The sequence below is a fragment of the Alexandromys fortis genome, unplaced genomic scaffold, assembly GCF_014885135.2.
Source record: "Alexandromys fortis isolate MF-2015 unplaced genomic scaffold, M_Fortis_MF-2015_v1.1 scaffold_0, whole genome shotgun sequence".
Lineage (NCBI taxonomy): Eukaryota > Metazoa > Chordata > Mammalia > Rodentia > Cricetidae > Alexandromys > Alexandromys fortis.
In genome coordinates, this window is record NW_026067949.1 from 39,020,549 (window position 1) to 39,046,860 (window position 26,312).

At 37.7% G+C, this 26,312-nt stretch overlaps 2 protein-coding genes across 4 annotated transcripts in view; one reads left to right on the forward strand and one right to left on the reverse strand.

Annotated features, from left to right (window-relative positions):
- The window catches only part of Cenpc (centromere protein C), a 38,421-nt gene extending 23,536 nt beyond the window's left edge, over window positions 1-14,885 (reverse strand). Inside the window, exons 1-8 of one of the 2 annotated variants that reach the window (XM_050149833.1) lie at window positions 14,686-14,885; window positions 12,321-12,364; window positions 11,483-11,697; window positions 9,125-9,195; window positions 7,478-7,548; window positions 4,518-4,617; window positions 2,128-2,410; window positions 1,033-1,230 (exon numbers count right to left, since the gene is read on the reverse strand). In XM_050149833.1, the coding sequence (XP_050005790.1) occupies window positions 1,033-1,230; window positions 2,128-2,410; window positions 4,518-4,617; window positions 7,478-7,548; window positions 9,125-9,195; window positions 11,483-11,514 (755 nt within the window). In that variant the 5' untranslated portion in view covers window positions 11,515-11,697; window positions 12,321-12,364; window positions 14,686-14,885. The remainder of the gene's footprint in view (window positions 1-1,032; window positions 1,231-2,127; window positions 2,411-4,517; window positions 4,618-7,477; window positions 7,549-9,124; window positions 9,196-11,482; window positions 11,698-12,320; window positions 12,365-14,685) is intronic. The other variant, XM_050149832.1, reaches the window with a different exon arrangement.
- A 7,037-nt stretch (window positions 14,886-21,922) lies between these two features.
- The window catches only part of Stap1 (signal transducing adaptor family member 1), a 31,473-nt gene continuing 27,083 nt past the window's right edge, over window positions 21,923-26,312 (forward strand). For both annotated transcript variants that reach the window (XM_050149838.1, XM_050149837.1), the window contains exon 1: window positions 21,923-22,115. In XM_050149838.1, coding sequence (XP_050005795.1) covers window positions 21,996-22,115 — 120 coding nt within the window. In that variant the 5' untranslated portion in view covers window positions 21,923-21,995. The remainder of the gene's footprint in view (window positions 22,116-26,312) is intronic.

Sequence of the window (26,312 nt, forward strand, 5' to 3'; positions counted from 1 at the left end):
AGTAATATTATTCATATAAATGAACTATAACATAAAATTTCATCTTAAGTTCCAATATCTCATGCTTATTTTCACACATATATCAATATCATAATTACAGTTCAGAACTAAGTTGTCTAGGGTACCACAGGCACAAGAAATCTAGTGCTATATAAAAGAAACATGATTCTTATTAAAAGCAGACAATGCCACACAATTTGTTGTTACGAGGTCAAATAATGTTATCCTGCTACAGCCTTCTTTCCCCACACAGCTAACCCTAAATTTATTTAGTTAAGGAAGCAATATCATCTTTGTATATACTCAGTTATAAAAGGATTACAAACTTGCTAAAATATTCATAAAAGGACACATTTGTACATCTTAGGCAATTCACACATTTATTGATTGTTCTGGTTGGTGATTCTGTTTTGTTTTTTATTTGTTGTTTGTAGTAGAAGAGAGAGAGACAGAGACAGAGACCATAGATTGTTCTAAGTGGGATATCTGTATGACATTCCTTTCTCTGTGGAAGTGAAAAGAATGTAAGAGCCAAAGGCAGCAGATGGCTACAAGGAAACAACACCTTCCAGGCAGGTGACAGCATACACAAGACCTGTGCAAACTCAAGCCAGTCAAGGTAGGCACAAAGGCCCTAACCAAGGAGCTACTGTCAACTCATAGCTGCTGGCAGAGAGACACTTGGTTTCCTGGCCCTAGTAAGCAAACTATGCTCCAGTGGGAAGGTGGCGCATGTAAGAATACATGTGCAGCACAGAATGGACTTGACAAGTGCTAAGTAGGAGGAGGCCACAAAGCTGCTTGGGTAAGGAAGGAAAGAAAGGCAGGGTCTAGAAAGAGTTTGAAGCGTTGTAAAGATGAGACATATGAATAAATGATCAAAACACGTTGTACAAAATTCTAATTAAAGAATTTATAATTCAACAAAAAGAAAATAAAAAGATTTCTATATTAAATAACAGAACACCCAGATACAGTTCACAGAAAGAGACAGAAGAAATGTCCCAAAGGACAGTTTTGTAATAACTTTACCTGGATTCACTTTTCCTCTTGACAGTTTCTAAATACAATGTTGAAAAACTCTTTCTAGATTGTGGTTGAATTTCATAGGTCAAATCTTGTGCTCTTTTCTGAGATGTTTCTGATGTCCCTTCTTGTACTTCTGATACTTCTAATACATTGTTCTCTACTTCTGCTTTGTTCAAACTATCTTTACCTTCAAAGTTTAACCTGGAAGGTTAAAACAGTAAAACAAATCTCCATAAGTAAATTACACTTATTACAAATGTCTCCAAATAACAAAGTATCTTAAATAACCTATTTTTTGTATCTTAAAGGCAAAAAGAAAGCTCCCAGAACTGGAACTGGGTTTATAATTCATCCATACTCTGCTATTCTAGAAAGGACCTAATACTGACCCTTGCAATCGTACATAATATGCAGGAAATATAAATTGTTTCTTTCAAGAAGTTAAAGATAATGGGGTGGGGAGAATATAAGCAATGTATAATGATAAATAAAAATGTTAATGGAAATTATTTTGTATGATAACTAAAAAAGTTAAGTAAATCAAAGAAAACTAATTATCACAAAGAATACTTTGTCTTATTGCATGATATAAAAGGATGCACATGCCAAAACACGCACATGGACATTGGAGGACAACTTTGCATGACGTATAAGGATGCACATGCCAAATCATGCATGTGGGCGCTGGAGGATAACTTAGCATGATACATAAGGATGCGAAGGCCACAGCAAGCACATGGGTTTTGGAGGACAACTTTGTGGAGTTAGATTTCTCTTCTATCTTTATTTGGTTTTCAGAGATTGAACTCTGCTTAGCAGACCTGTACACCAGGTGCCTTAATTTGCTGAGCCATCTCAACAGCCCCACAAAGAAAGTATTTTCCACAGACTATAGAAAAGTTAAACTCCAAATTTCTTTGAAGTATACTTTAATGCTTTCCTTACTACTAATTAAAAACTAAAGCTAAGCAAAAAGCATTTGCTCTTTTCTCATGCTATTCCTTAACTCATTTATTCAAACCTACATAAAAGGCTAAATTAACATTGCAATATTAGGATAAAATTAAGCAGAATTATTATTACTTAAACAGAAATTACCTTTTCCTGATTTTATGAGAAATGTCTGTATATGAAGATTTAGTATCTATTGAATTTCTTAAGTTGGAAGCCCCTCTCTTTTGGCTAAGAGATGAAATAACATTCTGCGATTCAGACATTTTTTCATACAAAGGAACAACAGGGGAGCCACCAGGTAAGTAAAGGTGATCCTTGGTGGCACTGCGGGATCCATTTGTGTTTTTACTTGACATGTTGTTTGAGTTCGCTGGACTTTCAGAAACATCAGAAGTCAGAATTTTCTGATGAACTTCATTAGCCTGAACTAAAAGAAAAGTATATGATGACAGCTCTCAGTAGCTGAAAACAGTATTTAAATTAAACGTACTTTTAAAAATCAACCACAATTAAAATAAAAAGCTTTCAGAAGACAAAGTTTATTAAGCTTAGAATCAGAGGCTTATAATTAAAATACCTATGTCTTAGGACATTCTGATTTACCAGATTAATGAAGTGAAACATGTACTTGATTCACACCATCTGAGGAAACACTGAAATCCTCAAACACAGAAACTCCAAAATTTATGCCTAAAGTCTTGAGATACAAACTTTGAATAGCACAAAGTTTAAATACAAAGAAGTTAGAGAAATTATGAGATTCTGTTATGCACAGACTAAAAGCAAGTAAGTTAATTTGGCTAGACAAACATACACACATATATAACAGGCATACATAAAACAAGTGCATACATGTATCTATATACGTATATAGAGAGAATATACATACATGCTTATATAAAATCACCTTCAGTCTTCAAATGTCAAAGAAAAATTACTAGCTAGTATTCATATTAACTCATTGCTCTTAAATGCAAAGATTTAAGAATTTAAATACAACAAAAAAAGGCTTTTGGTTCAGTGGTAAGATGTCATTCATTTCTTCCTCTTAATGTAACTAAATTCCTTAGAAATAATCAACCAACTATAATAGGCCTCTGAAAACTGAGCCAAACTAGGGTACCTACCTAGTAAACTGACGACTTAAGGAACAATTCACTGTGTAGCCTCTTGGGCCTCCTGTTCGCTTCCCATTTGTCCCTGGACTAGGCTCCTGAGCTGTCTGCAACCCAGAACCCACACTCTCTCAATAAGGTGAGGGAACACAGACTAGAGGGAGACTCCAACCCTTGCCATGGTGGCTCTGTTCTGCCTACAGTGGCAGTGCAGCAAAGAACTAGGTTGTACTAGGGGACAAGGGAAGTGTTATGGAAGAAAAGTCCTCATCAGATAATTAGCCTGCACACATTTCCCACCATACCTTAGTTATCCTTTCACATGCTATAGTGCCCTTCAAACTTTAGCATTTTTGAAGGGCATATATATGTATGTTTGTTAAGGAAGACAGAAATATAAATGATTATCAAAAAATTATTACAGAAAGCCCATTCTAGTTAGAATTTTAACAAAGAGAACAAAATTTATCATGAATATGTTCAACTATAGGAAAAAAGAGTTGTTTAATCAAAATATGAAACTAGGCAACTTACAGGTAAGAGTCACACATTCTACAATTAAAATAAAGTATTAAGTTCCATGGTTAAAAATATAATTTCAGCTATCATTGTGGCACAAACCTTTGGAAGAAAAGGCAAACTGAATTCCTACTTAGAAACCAGCCTGATAGCCATAGTGAGTTGTAGAGCTACATAGTATGATCCTGTCTCAACAACAACAACAACAGTAGTAGTAGTAGTAGTAGTAATAATAATAATAATAATAATAATTTCAGGACTGGCAAGATGGTTCAGGGAGTAGAGCTACTTACCAAGCAAGCCTGACAACCTGAGTTCAATCATGGGAACCTATGTGAATATGGAAGGAGACCCACCTCCACACAGTAATTCTCTGCCCTCAACATGCATGCCATGGCATGCAAATTAGAGTACACACATGAATGTGCAAACAATAATAAAAAAAATTAAATATATATCTTTATATTTTAAAGCCCAAAGTCTAGGGATCAGTTAGAAACATATATGACACAAAGGGCAACCATGTAACCATGTCACATACGTTTATATTTTTTAAATTTATGAGCACCAATAAAGGTATGGAAGAGTTCAAGCGTTACCACACCCCCCCCCCAAAAAATGATGGAAGCAATTACATTTTTCTTGTAAATCTTTGAGTTTATTAGCTCAAACAGAACAAACAGAATACTACTTTTCTAATTTGTAACAAGAATAAATGTAAAAAAACAAAACAAACAAAAAATCAGCACGTATCCCAGAATAAGGAAGAGAGGAAAGGGAAGAAAAATAAAGCCTGACCTCTAGCAATTACACCTAGTCTGACCTTGATCTTGTCACCTGGCACAATGTGTGCACCACCTTTGTCATCAGCTTTTTAATTGCCATGAGTCTACTACCAACCTGATCCAAGAGTGGCTTCACTTGGTTCTGCAATAACTTGTGGAGAAGCATCTTTCCTCCCTGAAGAAACTGGAACTGATCGTGAATGTGATGCCTGGCACTGAGCACAAAAGAAATACATTTGATATACTTTTAGTATGTTGTCAATTCTGATTAGATGGGGGTGGTTAGACAACAAAGCAGCTGGCAATGTATACTAAAGAACTACTGAACAGAGAGGAAATAAACAATCTATGGGCCATGATATAATATCTCTAAGAGTTAAAACACCAGAGTTAACACAAGCAACAAACAATTACAGTAACAAAAAAAGCAAGTTCATGAAAATGCATAATGATGTCATTAAGGTAAAGTTAAAAAATATAAAAGGAAGTATGTAACAATACAATATTTAGGAATTCACTCTGTAACAAAGTGTTAACACAGCATACCTAATCACTGAGAGGGCTCTCTGAAAGGACTAGATATTGCCAAGCATCTACAGACTGGATTTTACAATGCTTCTTCTTTAACAAGCGGTAAGGTTGAACCTGATATTGTAACTGGTCTTAACTATTTTACAAAACATGATTATGGTAAACATTTGTTTTGTTTCCTTCTGGGATTATACTTGATAATTGGGAATGTCCATGGAACCAGAACCCAATAATGGACTGTGTCAAAAGGCTTTCCCAGGGAGAAATAACATAAACATGATTGTCTCTCACTAATGGTACACTAAATGTTGTGAATGATAGGCAAATAAATAAAAATCCTTGGCTTTGAATCACACATACTCTAAGCCTAGAGTGTAATACTCTATTGACACAGTAAAAAAAAAACAAATGAGGAGAGAGATGGCTCAGAGGTTAGGAGCACTGGCTGCTCTTCCAGAGCTCATGAGTTCAATTCCTAGCAATCACATGGTGGCTCACAACCATCTATGATAAAATCTGGTGCTCTCCTCTGGTATGCAGGCATACATGCAGACAGAATGCTGTGCATTCAAAATAAATAAATAAATCTTTAAAAAAACAAATAGGTCAAAGTTCAAAAGTATTAAATTAAGAGTCAATGCAGAAAATAATAAATTCAGAAGAGCATAGATTAATTAATGAATGTGTATGCATATTACTCTTCAGACTTAACATTCATGGTTCATAGGATAATATGAGGCTGTACATGTGTATATATCTTGATCAAGATCATAGTTATAAAAATTTATCAAAATGTTCATTTAAATCAGGCAAGCTAGTGTACAGCTATAATCACAACACCTAGGAGACAGAGAATGGTCAGGAGTTCAAAGCCATCCTTGGATACACAGCAAGTTCAAAGTCAGACTAAGCTACATGAGCCCTTGTCTCAGAAATCTTTTTAAAGCTAAACACAATGGTACACATCTGTGATCCCAGCACTCAGTAAACTGAGGCAAGAGTCTCATGAGTATAAGCTCAAGTGAGACAGGCTCTCAACTTAGTTAGTAATTATAAATACATAATATATGCATACATACCAAAGCCAGAAAAAGAACCATCTGAACCTGGGAGAAATACTCCTCTCAGACAAAGAGAAGCAAGAGAGGAAAAACCTCCCTAAGTCAGCAAACAATAAAGAACATTTTTTTCCTCTCAAACGTGAGGAAAATTAGCAGCAGGTTATATACTGTGAAACCTGTCTTCATTATCTCTGAAAGCTATAAAACTATAATCTGTTTACATTTTATGCTTAACTAGCTATCACAGTAGGGTGTTGCTGAACTGCTATAACATACTTGATTCCACCTAGAAAAGGAACCCCAAAAGTTAAGTCCAATAAAAACATTTTAAGGCAGGAGAGGAGACCAATATTCATGACTATGGATGCAAGCATCTCAAACATTAAGCTAAATTTAAGTCAAAACAAAAAGTCGATTTGTTATACACACGTACAAAACTGTCAAAGTACAAATTTATTTCTTCAGACTTTAATGATCGAGTTCCCAGGAAATTTAAAAGTTGATTTTAATTTTCAAAAATCAATATAATTTCTCATATTATAAAAAGTCTCCCAAATTCTGAAAAATATGGCTGTCTACATTCCTTAAAACTAAAGGCAATCTATACAGGTACAGCAATCAGGATCATGAACTCAAGGTCAGCCTAGGTAGTATAGCTAAGATCCAGGTCAGCTTGTGGTAGAACACTGCTTATCAGTTTTTAATGAACTTTAATTTACTTCTATGATCTTTCTAATTAACATTATGCTTCCAAATAATATCTCTTGGGCCACTAGCTTCAAAACCTTTACCTCTAGGAGTGTGGCTCAGTGATCCAGCCCTGTGTTTGGCATGTGCCCCTGGGTTCAAACACATACTTAAAAAAATTCTACCTAAAACTGTTCTACTTTTGGATAATAAATCAACCTAACCTTTTAAGGCACATAACCAACCAGAAGCAGTTTTTTGTGGACAGTGACCAGTCCTATCAGTCTTCCAAAAACAACCATACTTGTTAATCTGATCAGGAACCTTAAAGCTACCCATTTCCCTCAAACTCTTAAGTATTAGTATAAAAGAAATTAAAAGACTTGCTATAATTTTATGGATTTTGTCCCAATTTTAAATACTAGAAATGTCAAAAAAAATTATAATAGCTCAAATTTGATAAAATTCAAGAGAAGCGGACGGGCAGTAGTGGCGTACGCCTTTAATCCCAGCACTTGGGAGGCAGAGGCAGGAGGATCTCTGAGTTCGAGACCAGCCTGGTCTACAAGAGCTAGTTCCAGGGCAGGCTCCAAAACCACAGAGAAACCCTGTCTCGAAATAAATAAATAAATAAATAAATAAATAAATAAATAAATAAATAAATAAATAAATAAATAAATATTCAAGAGAAGTATAGGATTCTCTTTAAAGAATCAGATAACTAAAATGTAAATAAGAACACTGTTCAACATTCATTACCGGACCAAACCTCCACCAGTTCTCCTGTTAGACTTACCTCTTTGCCTGCTGACTGACTGCGAGTATCTTTTGCCTTAGGTGTGAAAGAAAGCAATGACTCTGTAGAACCTGCAATTAAAACCATTGACAAGACTTAAAAAGTATTTAAAAAATAAAAAGTGGAATAAAACTTTTAAAATCTCAGCACTCAGGTGAAAGAGGCAGGCAGATCTCTGTGATTTCAAAGCTAGCCTCATCTACATACTGAGACCCTGTATGGAAGAAAGATTCTAACTGAACAATTAAAATGGCTCTATATCAGTGGCTTGCAACTTGTGAGTCATGTCAAATGGCCTTTTCATAGACCATTGGAAAACACAGACATTTATGACTCATAACAGCAGTAAAATTACAGTTATTAAGTAGCAACAAAATAATGCTATGGTTGGGGGTCACCACAACATGAGGAACCATATTAAAAGGTCACAACATTAGGAAGGTTGAGAACCACTGCTCTATATGACATGTGATGAACTATCAATTGACTCTTCAGAATACAATTAGCCTAAAGAAACAGAAATATCAATGTAGTAGTCAAATGTTCCTACAAATATCAGAAACTAAAAAGCAAACAAAATTCCTAATGAAAAGAAAATTCTGTGCTTTCAGTCTGTAGATGTGTTTTCCTCTGTCCCACTTCTTGTGCTGTCAGAATACCTGAAGCTGAATTAGGGGTGCAGCTCAGTAACAGAGTGCTTGCCTAACAGCCACAACACCCTGGGCTTCATACCCAGATCTGCAAAATAAATACAGGAAACTGAATGATTGAAAAAGCACAGAAATTTGGTATCTAGCAAGAGTCTTTATTTTATCCCAAGCAAGCAAGACACAGAGTTGACAAAAGTTCCCAAGGCCTTTTAAGGATAGCTTAAATTCATTCATGAGGACAGAAACATTACAATCTAATCACACCTCAAAAGTCACATCTCTGAACACTACAGCACTGGAAATCAATGTTCCAAGCCATCTTTTGGGAGATGACATTAAACCTCTCCACTCAGCTACTCATGCTCAGCCTCAGAACATATTTTGTCCTACCTAATTCATCACTTTGAAATAAACAAATGTAAATTACCAAAAGTACCTCAAACTCTTAATTATCCCTTACACTTTTTCCCATATAGAAATGCTTGGATCTCTAAGTATCTAATTTTGTGTTTTAAGCAGACTTTGGAATATTTACATATTCCAAAGACTTTTCTTGAGTATAAACACAAAATTATACTTACATTTCATATGCACATTATATACAAAGACTGGAGGTAATTTTGCACATAAAACAAAGTTTCATAGTAATTTCCATGCATGATATTTATATCCAAAGTCCTGGATTTCCAAGCATTTATGATTTTAGATTTTCGCAAAGGAAATATTTTCTTTTGTGCATTGTAACTGATCTATGGAATTTCAAATTTTAGGAATCTAGTGTAAATTAAAGACGACACATTACTGGAGCTATATCAGCAATATTCTATATTCCCCTCAATATACCAAAATGTACAAAGATTGGTTATGTATACTCAAAGTTATAAAGAAATTGCTCTATATACTTAAATGCTACATATCTGCTACATTAGACATTAGTGATAAATATCTATTTTCATCTACACCAACTCTGAAAGTCCATTTAGAAACGAAGCCTTACTTTGTTCATCAAAACAGTCTTGTAAGACTTCCAGCACATTCTGGCCTTGCTTTGCATGAATGTTGGGCGCTCTAATAAAAAAGAAAAGGTGAATATATCATTTCTGCAAGATGTTTGTTACTTATGTTATTGTCTGCTTGAAAGCCCATATAAAATGTTAACTTTAAATAGGAAAAAATATCTCTACTATTTTAACACAAGAAAAACACCTAGTAGTTTGAGTCCATCAAACACCTTATTTGTATGCAATATTAAGAGAAGTTATTTTATTATCTATATATATATCTACTCAAAGTTGAATATCTGTATCTGAAAATGGTTTGGACACTGCTATATTTCAATAGTAATTCCAGTTTTTAAAGAAAATAAATTGATTCTGAAATACTTTGCTTTTGTTTTGGGAACTAAGCCCAAGATTTCTAGCATTATACTACCATTGAACTACATTACAGCACTTAATGTTTCTTTAGTGAAGACTTTATAAACGCCAGTTTCAACACCTTCAAGTAACATTATCTTATCTGCAACTTTTCCAGTTCACTTTGGATTGAACAGCATTAATTTTTAATTAACCAGAAATTTATAAATGAATAGAAATAGCTTAAATTAAATATTGTGTTCATTTGATATTACCATATAGCTAGAACATATTTACTTTTTCTGGTTCTATGTCCCACTCATGTGTTTATGTTTTGACATGACTAATGTAATATGATTTTGTCTCAACTTTATTTTGTGTCTGCCTAGACACCTCTCAGCCTTCCCAACCTCCAATATCCACATCTACCTTGGCATCACTTTTGGGACTGTCATAACCCTGACTCTGGTCCAGATATATTTACTGAAATAAATGATCTTTATGGAAGTTTAAAAAATAAAACTAAAATAAACAAGAAAAAATATAAATCAAAATAACTGTCATGTAGTATCTGGAATAATATTGTTAAGCTTCAAATCCCTCACTAATTACCACACCGTACCCACCCCCAGGGACCCCTGAGCCAGCACTGATGTAATTGTGGTTTTCTCTATAAAACACTGTACCCCTGAGCTTGATCATCAAAAGACTTTTCAGAGGCATGAGCCTGCTCTTTGTCCATTAAAAGAACTTAAAACTTTTAACTGGTTTAATCAGTGTGGTTATCAGTAACTATCTTGCACAAATCATTTCAGTTTCCGTGTCTGTCTGTCTGTCTGTCTGTCTGTCTGTCTGTGTGCACACGCACACAAGTGTATTATTCTACCCAATGTATTACCTCTATAGGTTCACTATCACAACCATAGACAGGATACTGAATGGTTTAGTCACCATAAGGATCACTGTATTCTCTTTCAGAAATATATATACTTCCCTCTGACTTCCGTCTTTCCTTACCTCATTCTATCATTCCTAACCCCTGTACAACAATTATCCATCCATTGCTGTGAGACAATGGTCTTGTACCCTGTCACTTATATTGTATTGTTTTAATAAAACAGTGATTAGCCAGTAGCCAGGCAGGAAGTATAGGAGGGGCAACCAGGCAGGAAGTAGAGGCAGGGCAAAAAGAAGAGAATTCTGGGAATGGTATAGGAGGTCCTTCTATATTTGTATTGATAAAGAAACTGCCTTGGCCTTTTGATAGGGCAGTACTTAGGAAGGAGGAGTAGACAGAATAGGAAGAAGAGTCAGAAAGCCGACATGGAGCTGCCAGGTCAGACATGCTGAATCTTTCCCGGAAAGCCACAACCTCATGGTGAACACAGATTAATAGAAATGGGTTAGATCAAGATGTGAGGATTAGCCAATAAGAGGCTAGAGATAATGGGCCAGGCAGTGTTTAAATGAATACAGTTTCTGTGTGATTATTCCGGGGGTTAAACTAGCCAGGCCAAAACAAAGGGATCTCGCTCCATACAACATGGGAAGAGGAAAGATGCAGTCTGCAGTTGTTATCCAGACACAGAGGAAGCAAGATGAGAATGCCTCACTGATAAAAGTTACCAAGCCACGTGGCTAACACAGACACAAATTATGAGCTAATGTAAGTTATAAGAGTCAATAAGAAGCCTAAGCTAATAGGCCAACCAGTTTATAATGAATGTGGACCTTTGTGTGTTTCTTTGGGACTGAACAGCTGCAGGACCAGGCGGGACAGAAATCTCTGCCAACACTTCATTTCTAAATTTCTGTCATTTAAAAAATAATCATCCATAGAAATGGGACTGTATAGTATTGTAATATTTTTCAACAACTTTTTTTACTCAGTATAATTCTCTAGGGAGTAATCTAAGTTATTGGAATAATGAACTGTTCATTCCAATTATTGCTGAATAATATTCCATGATATGAATATACCATAGAGTTTAAATATTTACCTAATAAAGGACATCTGGATTTTGATGAGCATAATTTAGGTATGCAACTCTAAAGAGGGTTAATAAAAAATAATAAAAGTACACTAATCTGGGCTGGAGAGATGGCGCAGCAGTTAAGAGCACTGGCTGCTCTTTCAAAGGTTCTGAGTTCAATTTCCAGCAAACACACAGTGGCTCACAACTATCTGTAATAAGATCTGGTGTCCTCTTCCAGCCTGCAGGCATACATGCAAGCAGAACACAATACATTATAAATAAAATTACACTAAACCTTTAACCTTTCATTAATATCAAAAACACAAATTCCATATAATTTCTTATATGGCTGACTGCACTTAAAATTAATAGCTAAATTATATATAAGCCTTTTATGATATAATCTCTTACTTTATTATCCAATTATAAATAATAGTTTTGCCCATTTGCCCATTAAGTAATCTTACTGGTAAGTACAGAAAAAAAAACTTTCAAACAAAATACAAGCTCTTTATGATCCAAAAACTTACTGAAATAAGTATACTTCACTATTTATCAAAATAAGCATATTTCACTAATATCACCATTATCATCTTACCATAATAGCACCATTCAGTGCTAATAATTCAATGTTCAATTCTTCTTGTCCACAATTCTATATAAGCATTTTTTCTTACTTCTACTAAGTTATTGCATGACTTGTATTAATAGTTCTCTCATATAAAATAATTAAAAGACCAAACAATCAGTGCACATAGAAATCAATCAGTCAAAGGTAACAGATTTTTCTATCTTCAATATAAAAAACAGTTTCCAAAGATGAAAATAAGTTGTCTTAAAAGTTCAAGTATAAGCATGTCACCTGGAAGGCCGGCAAAATCTTCTGTGGTAATTCTTTAGATGATCCTGAAAGAAAAGTTAACTATCAATTTTTTAAACTATAATCAAATATAATTCATCTTCAAAATAATTCCAGTACAATATAAGATGAAGAAAAAACATATTTTTTCATTTACTCTGTTATCAAGTATCTGTTAATTGTCCCATTAATACTATAAAGATTTTAGTGAGGACAAGATGGCTAATTAGGAGCTGCTTTCCCATAATACAACCTTAATGACATGAGTTTGATCCCTAGTTAAGTTAGGAAAAAAGAACTGACTTCACGAAGTTGTCCCCTGATGCACATGTCACATGAGTGCGCACACATACTAAATGAAATAGCAAGACATAAAACAACAATAAAAATGGAATAGAAAGCCATTTGCAAAAACACCCAACAATTTTCTGAAAGACAGAAAACAGAGGAAGAATGATAAATAATGAAATATAACAAAAGTAAAATATTATATATTAATATATACTACATATAATATCCTTCATTGGATATATTAATATAATATATATAAATATTGTGCACTCAGTGAAGGAGTTTAATCTGCCCAAAAGAAAGTCACAGAGATGTGGAACAAGAACTTGAGATAAGACAGAAAGAATAAGACATGCAAACAGTAGTAGAGCAATTCCCCGGCACAGGGGTGCTCATCTGCAGTCCCAGAACTTGATGTGGCTAAAGCCAGAGGATTTCAAGTTTGATATCAACCTGGGCTGTGCCAAACAGTGAGACTCCGTCTCAATAAAGGTGGATAGGAGAGATTTAAAAAAAAAAACCATCATATAATTGACAGCATGACATGGTATGGTTAAGGGGAAGGTTTTTATTGTAGATATGAGTTACAGCAGCCAGAGGCATCTTGAAAGAGCCCAGAGCAGAGAAAGAAAGAAGTAGCCTAAACAAGGATATATGGAAGATGTGAGACCACCTAGGGATAAATAATAGAGAAAACACAGTGAGAGAACATAGCAGAGACAGTTCTCAGTTAAAATCTAGAAAATATTCATTTGAAACTACAGCCTGCCAACTTCAACCTATCCTTTTTCCACCGAGACTATAGTCCACAGGAAAGAAAAATTGTACAACACAACTGGATTCGCCAACATCTATTTGGAGTGAATGGCATTCTGTTGTAGGATGCTTAGCAGAATCCTTGGTCTCTATCCAATAGGTACTTAGGTACCTTGTTAGCACTCCCTCATCCTCCCTATCCAAACCCAAACCCACACTGCGGAAAAACAAAAGTTTCTTTGGTTATAAACAAGTATGCCTAAAGTAAGAAGCATGCCCTTGAAAACACTTAAGTATATATGAATACCTTCTCTGCCCTTATCTTTAAATAGACAACACATTGTTATCAGTGTAAACTCAAAACAGTGGTAGGTTTATATAGGTATTTGATAATGTACAACAAACATCTGTTAAGTTTTGTTGTTTTGTGGCTTTAATGACTTTTTCCTCTGATCACATACAGTGTAAATTATATATGATTTTAGAGAATGCACACTATAGTGTCTTCTCATACGTGTTCAAGCATACATATACAGCTATATAATAGATCATCGATGAAGATTTTCTTAAAAAGATAGAGAACTGCTAGGTTAGGGCATAGTAATCACATAAAATTTAAAAGACTAATGAATATCAATGTGTCAAGAAACATACAGTGGCAAGTTCTGGTCCAAGTCAGACATTCAAAGTTGGCACCTTTTTAAAAAGTTATTGTCTTAAATAAAAGCTTTAACAATAACAGATGTCCCATTAATATTAGAAACTACACATAATAGCATTCTGACAAAAAGTATAACTTCAGAGGGTTTTATTTGGTTGGTTTTTGCTTTAGGGAGAAATTAATACTCAAGTATTTCCAGACCATCAAGACGGACTTGTACAGTAGTAAGGAGTATTTGGAAGACTAGGAAATAGAGGCTAAAATGTGGAACGGGAACAGTCTCTTCAGAAATAAAAGCAGGCATAGACGAGACTACGGTGGGAAACATTGAAACTAATAGTCCAATTACTCCAGCTGCGGGTTCACAACCTGGTTTATTACCTGTGCTGCTTTCAACCCACTCCTGACAAGTCGCTCACAGCGCCCATCCGACCCACCCCTGATCACCCCCAGAGCATCCACTCCTGACAAATCGCTCACAGCACCCATCCGACACACCCCTGATCACCCCCACAGCACTCACCCGGACCAGCCGCTCACATCACCCTCCCCTGACCAGCCGCTCACAGCACCCACCCCGAGCCACCCGCCCGGCGTCCGGACTGCTCGACCGCAAGGCCGCCGCTTCTGCTCACAGCCAGGGCCCAGACCAGCACTTACCAGATGGAAGGAGGTCATGTTTCCGGCCCACAAAGCCCAACTGAGGCCTGGGAGCGAAACCCCAGCAGGCCAGGGTTCCAGGAAGGTCAAGAAAAAAGTCGTCCGCCCTGAGTCAGACTGAGGACGGATCCGGCCCAAGGTTCCGCACTTCAAAGTAGGTCCTAAACAAACAGGATTCAAAAGAGCCGCGCTTGCGCAAAACGCACTGCGCAGCCGCTAGAACTCTGGCCGTTATTGGCGTTAGAGTCCCGCCCTTCATCCCGCCCCCGAACCAGGCCAACCTATCAACCCGCCTTCCTCAGGTCGCTCCGCCCTCCCACCCCGCGCCTTGACTTCCAGCGGGCCGTCTCTCCCTCCCGCCCGTCGCCCCGCCTCCCGCCCGTCGCCCCGCCTCCCCCATCGCCCCGCCTCTGCCCATCCTCCCGCCTCTCCCGCCCGTCCTCCCGCCTCTCTCGCCCGTCGCCCCGCCTCTCTCGCCCGTCGCCCCGCCTCCCGCCCGTCGCCCCGCCTCTCGCCGGTCGCCCCAGGTTTACAAAGCGAGTTCCTAGAGAGCCAGGGCTACAGGGAAACCTGTTTGTCTCGGAAAAAAAACAAAAGGAAAAAAAAGAAGGATTAGAAGTGGAAATTGCAGACGTGTTGAACAGATTACACTACACAGATTCGTCAGCTGCAGCCAAGCCAGCTCTATATGCTATCTCTGAAAATAATAGCAAGAATAATGTCTTCTTTTTTCGAGTATGTGGAAATCATTTATGAAGTATCATTGCAGACAAAATAATCTGCATAAATATATACACGTATACGCATTAGCAGAGCGACTTATTAAGGAAAAGCGGCTGCTTCAGTCTCATGAAAAATTAAAGTAATGGCCCAGATTAGAAAACAAGATTAAACCGATGTTCTGAGGACTATCCTATACCACTTCTTGGTCGCCTAAAGTCACGTAGTTGCAACTGTAGCTGATCTATATCCTGAAAAGACAAAATGTCCTTTAAAAGCAAGTCAATATGAGTGAATGGGTGTGAGGGTTTAAGTGATGTCTCTGTGGTCAAGAGCGCTTGCAGCACTATCAGAGCAAAGTTCCGTTCCAAGAATCCAAACCTCACCTCACAATCATCTGTAGCTCTAGTTCCAGGGCATTCGACCCCCTCTTCCGACCTCAGCCAGTACCAAGCATGCACGTGATGCCTACATATAAACAAAACACTCGTACCTATAAAGTAATTTTCTTTTATTGGAGATCGTTTTAAAATGATGGGGTTCTTTACGAGCTATTTGCTCTCTGGGCCGACATCTGCCAAGCTTGCCGGCCAGATCCGCCAGAGGGCAGCAGAGGTGTTGCAAACCTAACAGGCCGAAATGTGTTTATTAATCCTATTCTCCAATGGAAAGGGGCAGAATCCAGGCAACTTGTACCTAGTACAACAGCAACGACTAGATAAACCTCGAAGAGGAGTCAGCTGATCCTAGCAACTGAAATAGTCTTTCTCCTATGTTGGAAACAATTTTGGCACTTTTGTCCTCAAATGCAACGGGGTACTTTGTGGGTATTTTGAACAAAAGCTGTGGCCAAATAGAAGTAAGTATATGATGCTGAATTGTTCAACGTGCAGACACTGTTTGCTGAAGAAGCAGTTGAGAGGAGTCTAGAGAGTCAGACAGAAAGTGCAGGATAAAAAAAAATGGATTTTTGCTTTGAAACCTTGGGAACCAACAAGCATAAACAGTCTCTAAACTCCAGGAAAATAAATAAAATTGACAGTAAATATTTGAGTCTCCCAGCTACTAAAGACAGAGAGAGTATCATTAATACAGGGGGTTTAAACGTTCTGGTCAATGATGCTGGCCATGGTGACTAGGAAGTTTGACCCCCCCCCACCTCTCCATGCTATGCTGATAAAGAAAACCTGAAGACCTCTACACAGACGAAAAATATTCTGTCCCCCTCAGAGTATGAAGCTCTTGAAAGTCCTGTGAAACTTTCAGAAAGGTTACACACTGAAAATGATTGGCCAGGACAGCCACTGCCCTTTCGTCATCAAAATGCTGAAGTCGGCCAGGGAGTGAGGAGAGTGGAGACCACCAGGAAGAATGCATCTGGTTTCTAGAGACCTCACCAAACTTACAGCTCAGAAAGTCACAAAGGGGGGAACCGGGACCTGGGATCCTCCACATCATCAAAACCAAGCAGCTGGAGCACTTTACCTGCCTGCCTAAGGAATGGCAGCTCAGAGTTTAGTTTTGAACTCTGTGACGACAACAATCATTGTGTATATGATCATACTTGCCTTGTACATAAGTGATTTTGAGATTTTCCTGTTGTCTCCCAGGGGAAATGCCACACTATGTCCTATGTTGAATCATCTTTAGGTATTTGTTAATTCAAAATTACTATAGGAAACCGTAAATGATGAAAATGCCAAACTTATATAGGCAGTACATAAAAATAAGAGATTGTGTAAAAGAGGAAATACAAAGAAAAACTGCCAGCAGAGATATGGGGCAGAAATGAAACATTGATGAAATGCTGAAAGAGGAAAAACTTTCCTTATATTAAAAATATACTAATGTTTGCGAGATGATATCTGATCTGGGACACGTCCGAGGTTCAGATAAAATTTCACCAATTCTATGGCCAGTGAGGGACTGTATTTATCTAGGACCGGTTATAAAGAACAAGGATTTGTAATCACTAGTTCAGATTAAAACTCATCAGGCATTTAACAGCTTACAGAAACTTGGGAGGTATCCCATCCAACGGGACATGAACGAGGGAGGGGGTCCCTGATAAACCTGGAGGGGAGGAATAGAAGGGCAAGAGACACGAGAAATGACAGCAAGTCTAGTTTTCTTATCAAGCTGTCCACTTTATTATTCCTCAGAAGCTGTTATATAGCAAACAGGCAAGGGGGAGAGGAGGTAGGAAGCTGGAATTTAGGTCTGGAAAGGTCCCTATTTGATGGGGAAATACTGAGGTCTGTGATTGTTAACTAACAAAGGAAATGCTAATTGCTTCTAAAGCCTGAGGCCTGCCGGTACTGCAGGGAGACAAGTTACTAGGTTAATTTGCTAGACTCAGAACTTATCCTGCAGAAGTGACAGAGGTGAATATTTTACTTAACTTGTGAGCTTAAGATGGCAATAAACAAAATACAGGTCTTTGCTTCCGGCATGTGTGATGTGTGGGAAGGGAGGGAGGGAGGGAAGGAGGGAGGGAGGGAAGGAGGGAGGGAGGGAGGGAGGGAGGGAGGGAGGGAGGGGAGGGGAGGGAGGATGGTTGGGACCAATGCTCAAAGGCATGGTGTGAAGTTAAGCCACTGTTTCTACAATCATGAAGCAAATTGAAAAATTAGGAACCTGATAATAATGCCAGTCTCTATGACCGTATAGGCAATGCAATCAGGAAGTCACCGCAATTACAAAACTGCCCCCTCAGGGAAGCCTACACAAATAACACAGCAGTGAACATCAAGACTGCCTATTGCCTCTGAGTTCACGCCACATCACACCTAACACGATACACACCAGTGCAACTGATGGCCCCTGGCCATCAACATCTGCGAAGCTAGAGATCGCACACTGCACCATCCCATCCCATTACCATGGAGAAGTCAGATACTTCTGTTCCTGCCTTTTCTTTGGTGATGGGAGAATTCTCACTGAGCTTCACCTAGTCTGACTCCCAGTTCCAGCATAGAGCCTTAAACCCACCTTTTGTTGAGCAGTTACCTTTTGTTTCTCTTGTTGCCCTCCCATATGAAGCTTGTCTGAGAGTTTCCCAGGGGTACAAAGCCTATGCAATGAAATGGTCGAGAAAAAATGGGACACACTATGATATTCCTTAATTGAGAATTGGCATTTGGCATTGTCCCTTTGGAAGCTATGGAAATCAGCTTGCTAAAAATGTAAGCTGGAGAACAATAAAGAAACCTGGCTCGGTCCACAGTCTCTGTCCCCAAAGAGGCTGAGTCCCCCTGCAGCTGGGAAGACTAAAATCATCCTTGATGTGCCTCTGGAATTCTTCCTAAGGACAGGTGTGAATGCCCATATCCGCCATCCTCCACACTTTGGTGAAAAGAATCCAATCCTTGCCAATCATATTGGTTCATTCCAATTCTACTTGGGAAACTTTCTGAAAAATGCATAAAGTTTTTTGGGTTTTTTTTTTTTTTGGTTTTTTTCCCCCCAATAGTTTCAGCTTCTACAATAAAGAATGACACATTAGGAATGGTTTAAATCTACTTTGTTTTCATCCTGCAACACCAACTAAATGATCTTAAAAGAAAAGCATACACTTCAATTTTGTATATATTGAGTCTGTAAATGCAGAATGATATTTTCAAGAAATTTGACTAACAATATTATTATTATGCTATTGCCAGAGTATCTATTATTCTGAATTCCTAGCTTCTGCTAAAGCTAACAGTAGCTTGTGATTGACTTAATTTGGGAGCTGGTGTTCTATATGTATATTGGTCTCTGTTAGACTTTTCCCCAGTGTGACAAAACACTTGGGAAAACAACTTAGTGTGGGAAGGGCTGACTTTGCTCATGGTTTCAGAAGTCTCAGTCCATCATGACACGGAGGAGAGGATACGGCACAGCCGAACACACACATACCATAGAGCCAGGGAGCAGAGAACATGCCTAACTCACTAGCCCTCTTCCTTCCCCCCTCTTATTCCATCTAGGTCCCAGGTGTGTGGGATGGCACCACGTATTTCCAGAGGGGATCTTTCCCTCTTAGTTAATCTTTTCTGTAAATTTTCTCATAGACACATCCAGAACTGTCCTTTGCTAATTTAGGTGCCCCACAAAAGACTGTCAATCAAGATTCACAACTTGAGTGTGAGAGTAAACATACCTTTGGTCCCATCAGAGACAAGTAGATTTTTGTGAGTTCCAGGCCAATCAAACTACATGATGAAACCTGTCCTAAAATGGGGGAAGGAGGACCCATAAGCACCCAAACTATTACATTATAAAAATAGTGTTGGCATATAACCAGGAAAAACTCTTACCAGCTAAAAGCAATTCTTCATACAATACTAAAAATGCTAAGGCTAGTGAATTAAATTATTAAACAGTGATTCTAGTATAACTTCAGCAGCAGTGATTTTACACCATATTTTCTGACCCAAATACTTCTGGAAAACATGTTCTGAAAACTTCATTATGTCAATAATTTTTGGGTAAAGGGGGAGGGAAGAAACTCCATACTGAGCGCCTATGAATCTCTAGGATTTTATTACTACAATTTTCATGTTTTCTATTGAAAACACTTTTATCGTATTAGTATCAATAAAAAACTGATGAGAAACTCATTCACCTTATTGTTTGTTAAAATTAAAGTTTTTTTCCAGTTATGTATTGTAAACATAAAATATGTGTGTATGTATATGTCTGTGTGTATGCACACGCATGCACGTTTTTCAAGACAAGGTTTCTCTGTGTAGTTCTGGATGTCCTGGAATTCACTTGCATACAAAGCTGTTCTGAACTCAGCGATCCACCTGTCTCTGCTTCCTGAGTGCTGGGATTAAAGGTGTGCATCACCACACCTGGCAACACAATTATATCCAATGCCAATACCTTTTAAATCTATCAAATGAATTGTGATGCATGTGGTAATCAATCAATAGGTACTAAGGACCAGAAACTAAGAAATTCTACATGAGGACTGGACATTTCTGCTCAGACTTGCTGGCTTAAGCAATACTAATCAGTAGATAGTAAAGTAATCCTACCTAGCAGCAGAAAGATTTCACCAGGCTCTTGAAAGATGAGTAAGACATTACCAAACAGATAACAGAAAGGAGGGCACGTGAGCACACAGTACAGGGAGCTGCGAGAAGAAAGACCAACGGGCTTGGAGACATCTAGGAACAATGACTACAGCGGAAGGTACTTGTTTATAAAACACTTTGGTTAGATATGTTTCTGGAGCCACAAATAGTTATGGTTCACTAAGAGTTTGAAAAAAGAAATCTCAAAAGCAGTGGGGATCTTTTAGACCCTTCCATCTTGTATTAAAGATGTTTTAGTACAAGATTGGTTTGTATTTCACATGAGCGAGTAAAGAGAAGTAATGGGGACTGCTCAGTACATTTGATCTATCTGTGATGGGATTTCTACTGCAGTGGTGCCAGGGCACAGTGGGGTTGGGAACCCTGACAGGTCTAACAGGCTGAAATGTTTAAGACAGATTAAACATTAAGATAATGCTTAAATTTCGAGTTTTGTATTATTTGGGTCTCGGTGTATTAAGGATTAATTTTACTTCCAAGTCAACAGAGCAAAAGAACCTCATTGTTTGATGAACTAGGTTTTTATTTTTTGCTTCCTTTTTTAAAAGGTAAGAAAGACAAGTAAGCAGATGTTTACCTAGCAGCAATATTCCTGTCTAGGCCCACTGAGATGGTTTCAGAGGTTAAGGAACATGCAGCAAAGTCTAAGGGCTTGAGTTCATTCAATTCTAGAGCCCCACACTGTAAAAGGAGAGAACCGATTGCCACAAATTGCCACAAATTGTGGCATGTGCACACTTGAGCTTGAGTGTGAGCTCACATACATGCACACACACTGAGTAAATGTCAAAAAACATTCCTTCCTTTTTTTTTTTTTCTGAAGGCTGTCTTTCTCTTTCCTATAAAACTGTATGGCCACAACTAGGCCTGGTGACACAAACCTTACTCCCAGCACTTTGGAGGCAGAAGCAAGTGGATCTCTGTGAATCTGAGACCTGCCTGGTCTACAGAGTTGAATTTCAGGCCGGCCATGGCTACGGAATGAGATCCTGTTTTAAAACAAACAAACAAAAAAATCTTCCTATAGATTCTATAAATTCAATATAAATATTCTTCTAATGAACACATTTTATTTAAGTCACGTCTTTTAGAAATAAAGACAGAGAGCAGTAAACACTAATAAAAGCTGGAAACACCAAATGTGTCTTTGGTGTCTCTTCTGAAGCCCACAGTGCCTGCACCTGTTCCTTTCATCCTTAGATGATAATCTGCTGTTTATTTTGCTACCAAGAATCTAAGCAGATGAAGCTTGAAAAGAGGTTGCCTTTTAAAAGTTGCTCTGTGCCTGACCTTTCTTACTTCACAAAAAGTAAAGGGGGGAAAGTGTGTGTGTGTGTGTGTGTGTGTGTGTGTGTGTGTGTCCTGTTGGTGGAAGGGTTGGTGGTTAAAAAGCAAGTTGGGACTTCCTCTTTGAACAGTTGCCTTTCCTCTCACAAAACGGAGATTTCATCTTGTCTGAGGCTGGATAGAATTGAAAGCAACCCAAACACCAGAGCCACGGGCATGATGGCTAAGAAGCCCCCGAAACCAGCGCCCCGCAGGATCTTCCAGGAGAGGTTAAAGATCACCGCTCTGCCCCTGTACTTTGAAGGGTTTTTATTAGTCAAACGGCCTGAGTACCAGGTAAGTCTGTAAACGGAAATTTTAAACATGAAAGTTTTCACTTAACATAAAACTTCATGACAACGCGATGTGATGAGCCCTCTGTGTCTGTTTGGCTTATACCTTCTTCCTTCAGTGAGAAGAATGATTCTAATTTTGATAGCTTAGATACAATTCACAGCATATATATATATATATGTATGTATATATATACATGCATGTGTGTATGTGTATATGTGTGTGAGTGTATGTGTGTGTGTGTGTATGAGTAGGAAGACTAAAGGGTTTGTACACACACACACGCATATATATGAAGTATAATAAGGTCCTAATATTTAGCCGTAGTAGAAAACTCAGGGAAATTTTCAAAGAATTGTTCTAAACATCACATAAGATTTTACCTTTCAAGATAATTTTGTGTGTTTTCTCAGCAATTAACTACCATGCTTCAGTGGTGATAAATTACATGAAGATAAGACGTGATCTCCTGAGTAAATTGGGAGCATGGGGACCATTGGAGAGGGTACAAGGAGAGGGGAGAGGTGGGGAGAGAAGCAGAGACAAATATATAGCTTGATAAAAACAACTAAAAAGTACCTTTTGCTAACTGTAATTTAAAATTTTACGTTTTAAAATACATGGAATATTTTATGAGTTTTCTTAAGGCAAAAGTACCTTTAAAAAAAAAACAAAATTAGTGTATTTACTATTCATAATAACACCCTAAATGCTCTTTTAGGGCCAGTATGGTGAACAGAATTTTCGGAATGCATAATGAAGCAATATTAAATAAATATCAAATTTTCATGATTTTATGAGTTTACCATTTCTTACAATTGATCAGTATACACTTCCGTATGATTTAGAGTGGGTCCGGGTTATTATTCATCTTAAAATCCTCTTATCATCATGTAATTTATCACCACTGACGCATAGTAGTTCACTGCTGAGTTTTCTACTTCCCATGTAGTTTAGATTCACGTATATCTCTCTTGGTGTCCTCATTTTCTGGTGTCTCTGCGTTTAAAGTTGTAATTGTGGACAACATAAAATTAATTAGAGAAATGAAAACATAATTTCTTATGTTACTAAAAGTAAAGAAAGTCATTGGTGTAGGTAGAAATTTATGAAATGTTAATATTCACCGAAGTTCACAAAGTTTAAATGTTTACAGAAATAACAAGCATTCAATGATGATAAGTCAAGGCTTCAGAGGATTAATTAACATTCATGAAAATTATGAATTTGAAAATACTGTAACAGTATGTTCCTATTTTCTATGTACATGGTAAAGATATGGCCATTTGAAAGTCTGGTTGGGATTTTTGTTGTCGGTGTTAAACATCTCTTAGTGAAGTTGCAAGCTATTTTGGAATTTTGGTAGTTCAGCTACATGGTTTTACTTCAAGAACGGAGAACAGCCAAAAGTAAATTTCTAATTGGCAATTTAAATTTGATCATTCACTGACTGCCTTTCCAGGGTGTCTCTAGTAACTGTGCCTGATACCAAGATCTTTCAGGTGTTTAAACAAAGCATGTGTGGGAACAGTTAGCAGACAAAAATCCACAATTTTAAAATATCAGTAAGCCACGTCTGCACTTGATGGTTTTCCACATACAACTTGTAACCTTCTGAAAATGACTCCATCATCTCCCGGGACTCAGTTTATTCAACTGCAAAGGGGAAAAACAGATACTATCTACCTAGCATAATATATTACTACTTGCACTGTATCCATCATTATTTCTGGAATAACTAAGTGCAATATTGAATCAATTTGTTTTCCAAGCAGTGTTTATTGCATACCTTGTACATGACAAACTGAGAAGTTTAGCGTAAGTAATAGTTGTGATTTCTTATCTAACTCCTATTCTGGCTTTTCTTAGAAAGCATGCTATAAGACAGAAGGAACTGCAATTGAGCATTTCTCGTAAAGGCTGGGGATGGAACTAAATGGTAGAGCACTCGTCTAAGGGGGGGAGGACTGAGTTCAATCCGAGCATGGAAATGCAAATAACTGTGAAGTGTATATATGAGAAGACTCATTTGTTTGCCCATTTGAATGCATTAGCAACTGCCTTTCCCTTGTGTACTAAGCAGAAGAGGAAGAAGAGAATGGCAGCAATGTCAACGTACAGGGTGGTTTCACAGATGAAAATGATAACTATATAAAATACTAATTTCTCACTTCAGATTAAATTCATTTTCTTCCTTTTCACTTTTTTGTCTGCTCACATCCTAGTCAGTTTGAGGTCGACAAACAAATGCTCCCTGGCACTTGCTGCGGGTTGTGGGGAAATCCCACTTGTTTCCTTAAGTGTTTCTCTCTTCGCTTCTATATTTAAGTTTGTGAGCACTATGTTGTCCCTTTGATCAAGTCAGAGGTAGAGTTCATGGCATTCATGTCCTGGAGAGGCTATGGAGAATGCTGAGTCCCTGCTGGAAACAAACTCAGAAGATTAAGCTAGAGAAAACTTGTTTTAAGAATCAGATGTTCAATAAGAAATTATAGGTCAAAAGGCTCTTATTGCAAGGTTATATTTTATTTTTATTCTTCTCCCATACATTACATACCGACCACAGTTTCCCCACCCCATCTCTCTACCCAACCTGCCCCTTCCCACAGATTCACGCCCCCTCTGTCCCTCTTCTGTAAAGAGCAGGCCTCACAGTGACATCAAACAAGCACAGCATAACAAGTCATAGTAAGAGTAGTCACCTGACAGTGGTGGTACACGCCTTTAATTCCAGCACTCAGGAGGCAGAAGCAGGCGGATCTCTGTGAGTCTGAGGCCAGCCTGGTCTACAATAGCTAGTTCCAGGTCAGGGTCCAAAGCTACAGAGAAACCTGTCTCGAAAAAAACAAACAAACAAAAAACAAAACAAACAAACAAACGAAAACAAAAAGAGTAGTCAAGGGGCTGGAGAGATGACTCAGAGGTTAAGAGCACTTGGCTGCTAGTCCAGAGGTCCTGAGTTCCTGAGTTCAATTCCCGGCAACCCTATGGTGACACACAACCATTGGTAATTCGATCAGGTTCCCTCTTCTGGCCTGCAGACAGAACAATGTATATATAATAATAATAAAAAAAAGAGTAGGCACATGTCATCACATCAAGGCTGGATGAGGCAACCCAGTAGGAGGAAAAGGGGACCACAAACAGTTGTTTCAAGTTAACAGGTCATTTTAAAGGAAATTATAGTGTCCCACCCCCAATAAATGTACCAGCATATGCTGATTTTAACATAGTCCTAGAAGGACCCTGAATTTCAGGTCAAGAATATATGAAAAGTATTTTTCAAGGGAAAGACAAAAGAAGATTTACTTGAACTTCAGCGTTAGGGCTTTAGATTGACTAAGAAGTATTCAATAATTAAAACACAATCAAATGGAAAATGCGTCGCAATTTTTATAAATCAAAAAAGAGTCAACTTTCCCAGGCCTTTAAATATAAGAAAGTTTGAGCAATAGCCCATTGTTCCTTCCATCTATGATATTCCCAGCTTTAAAGAATGTAACGCGTCCTCTTAACCTTAAAATGATGATATGATCACCATAATGAATCAAAGTGTCCTTCCCTGATGGCCCTCACATTTAGGAAGCTTTTAGCATTATGTCATTTGTATCCTAAAACACAATTCTCCATACCAGGAAACTCTAAAATTTTAAAATAGCATGCCTCTCCCAGCAAAGCATTTGGAACATAGATATTCACTAGGAGATGAACATATGTACCCCTTTACCAATATTCTAGGTAGATTATTGAATATATGGAAAAGGAAATAAGAAAAAGTAAATGAGTATAAGTAGATATTCTCTAAGTTTCCCACATTTTTGGGTATGTGCACCTCATTTCGGAGAACCATTATACAACATCTTTGGCTTACCAAATGCCCTTGTTGTTAGAGAAAAAGGAAACCTTTTGTTTGGGGAGAAGAATAGAGAGAGATTTAAATAAATTCCAGTGTTCCTATTTACAATGGATTGCATTATAACTGATCTTCTTGTAGTTACATTAGCAAGAAAAAATACCGCGAAGGCAAGAGACTGTTCAAAGTTTGTAATGTGTACAATTTCTCTAAATGTAATATGTTTCCTCCTTTGTAAATGGATGATCACTCTCTTGCACATATAAATGAATTTGTAGAACAAATAGAGGATGTGCTAGTGAATATATTTTATTGAAGTTTGACTGTAGGGGATATTGTGATAAGGT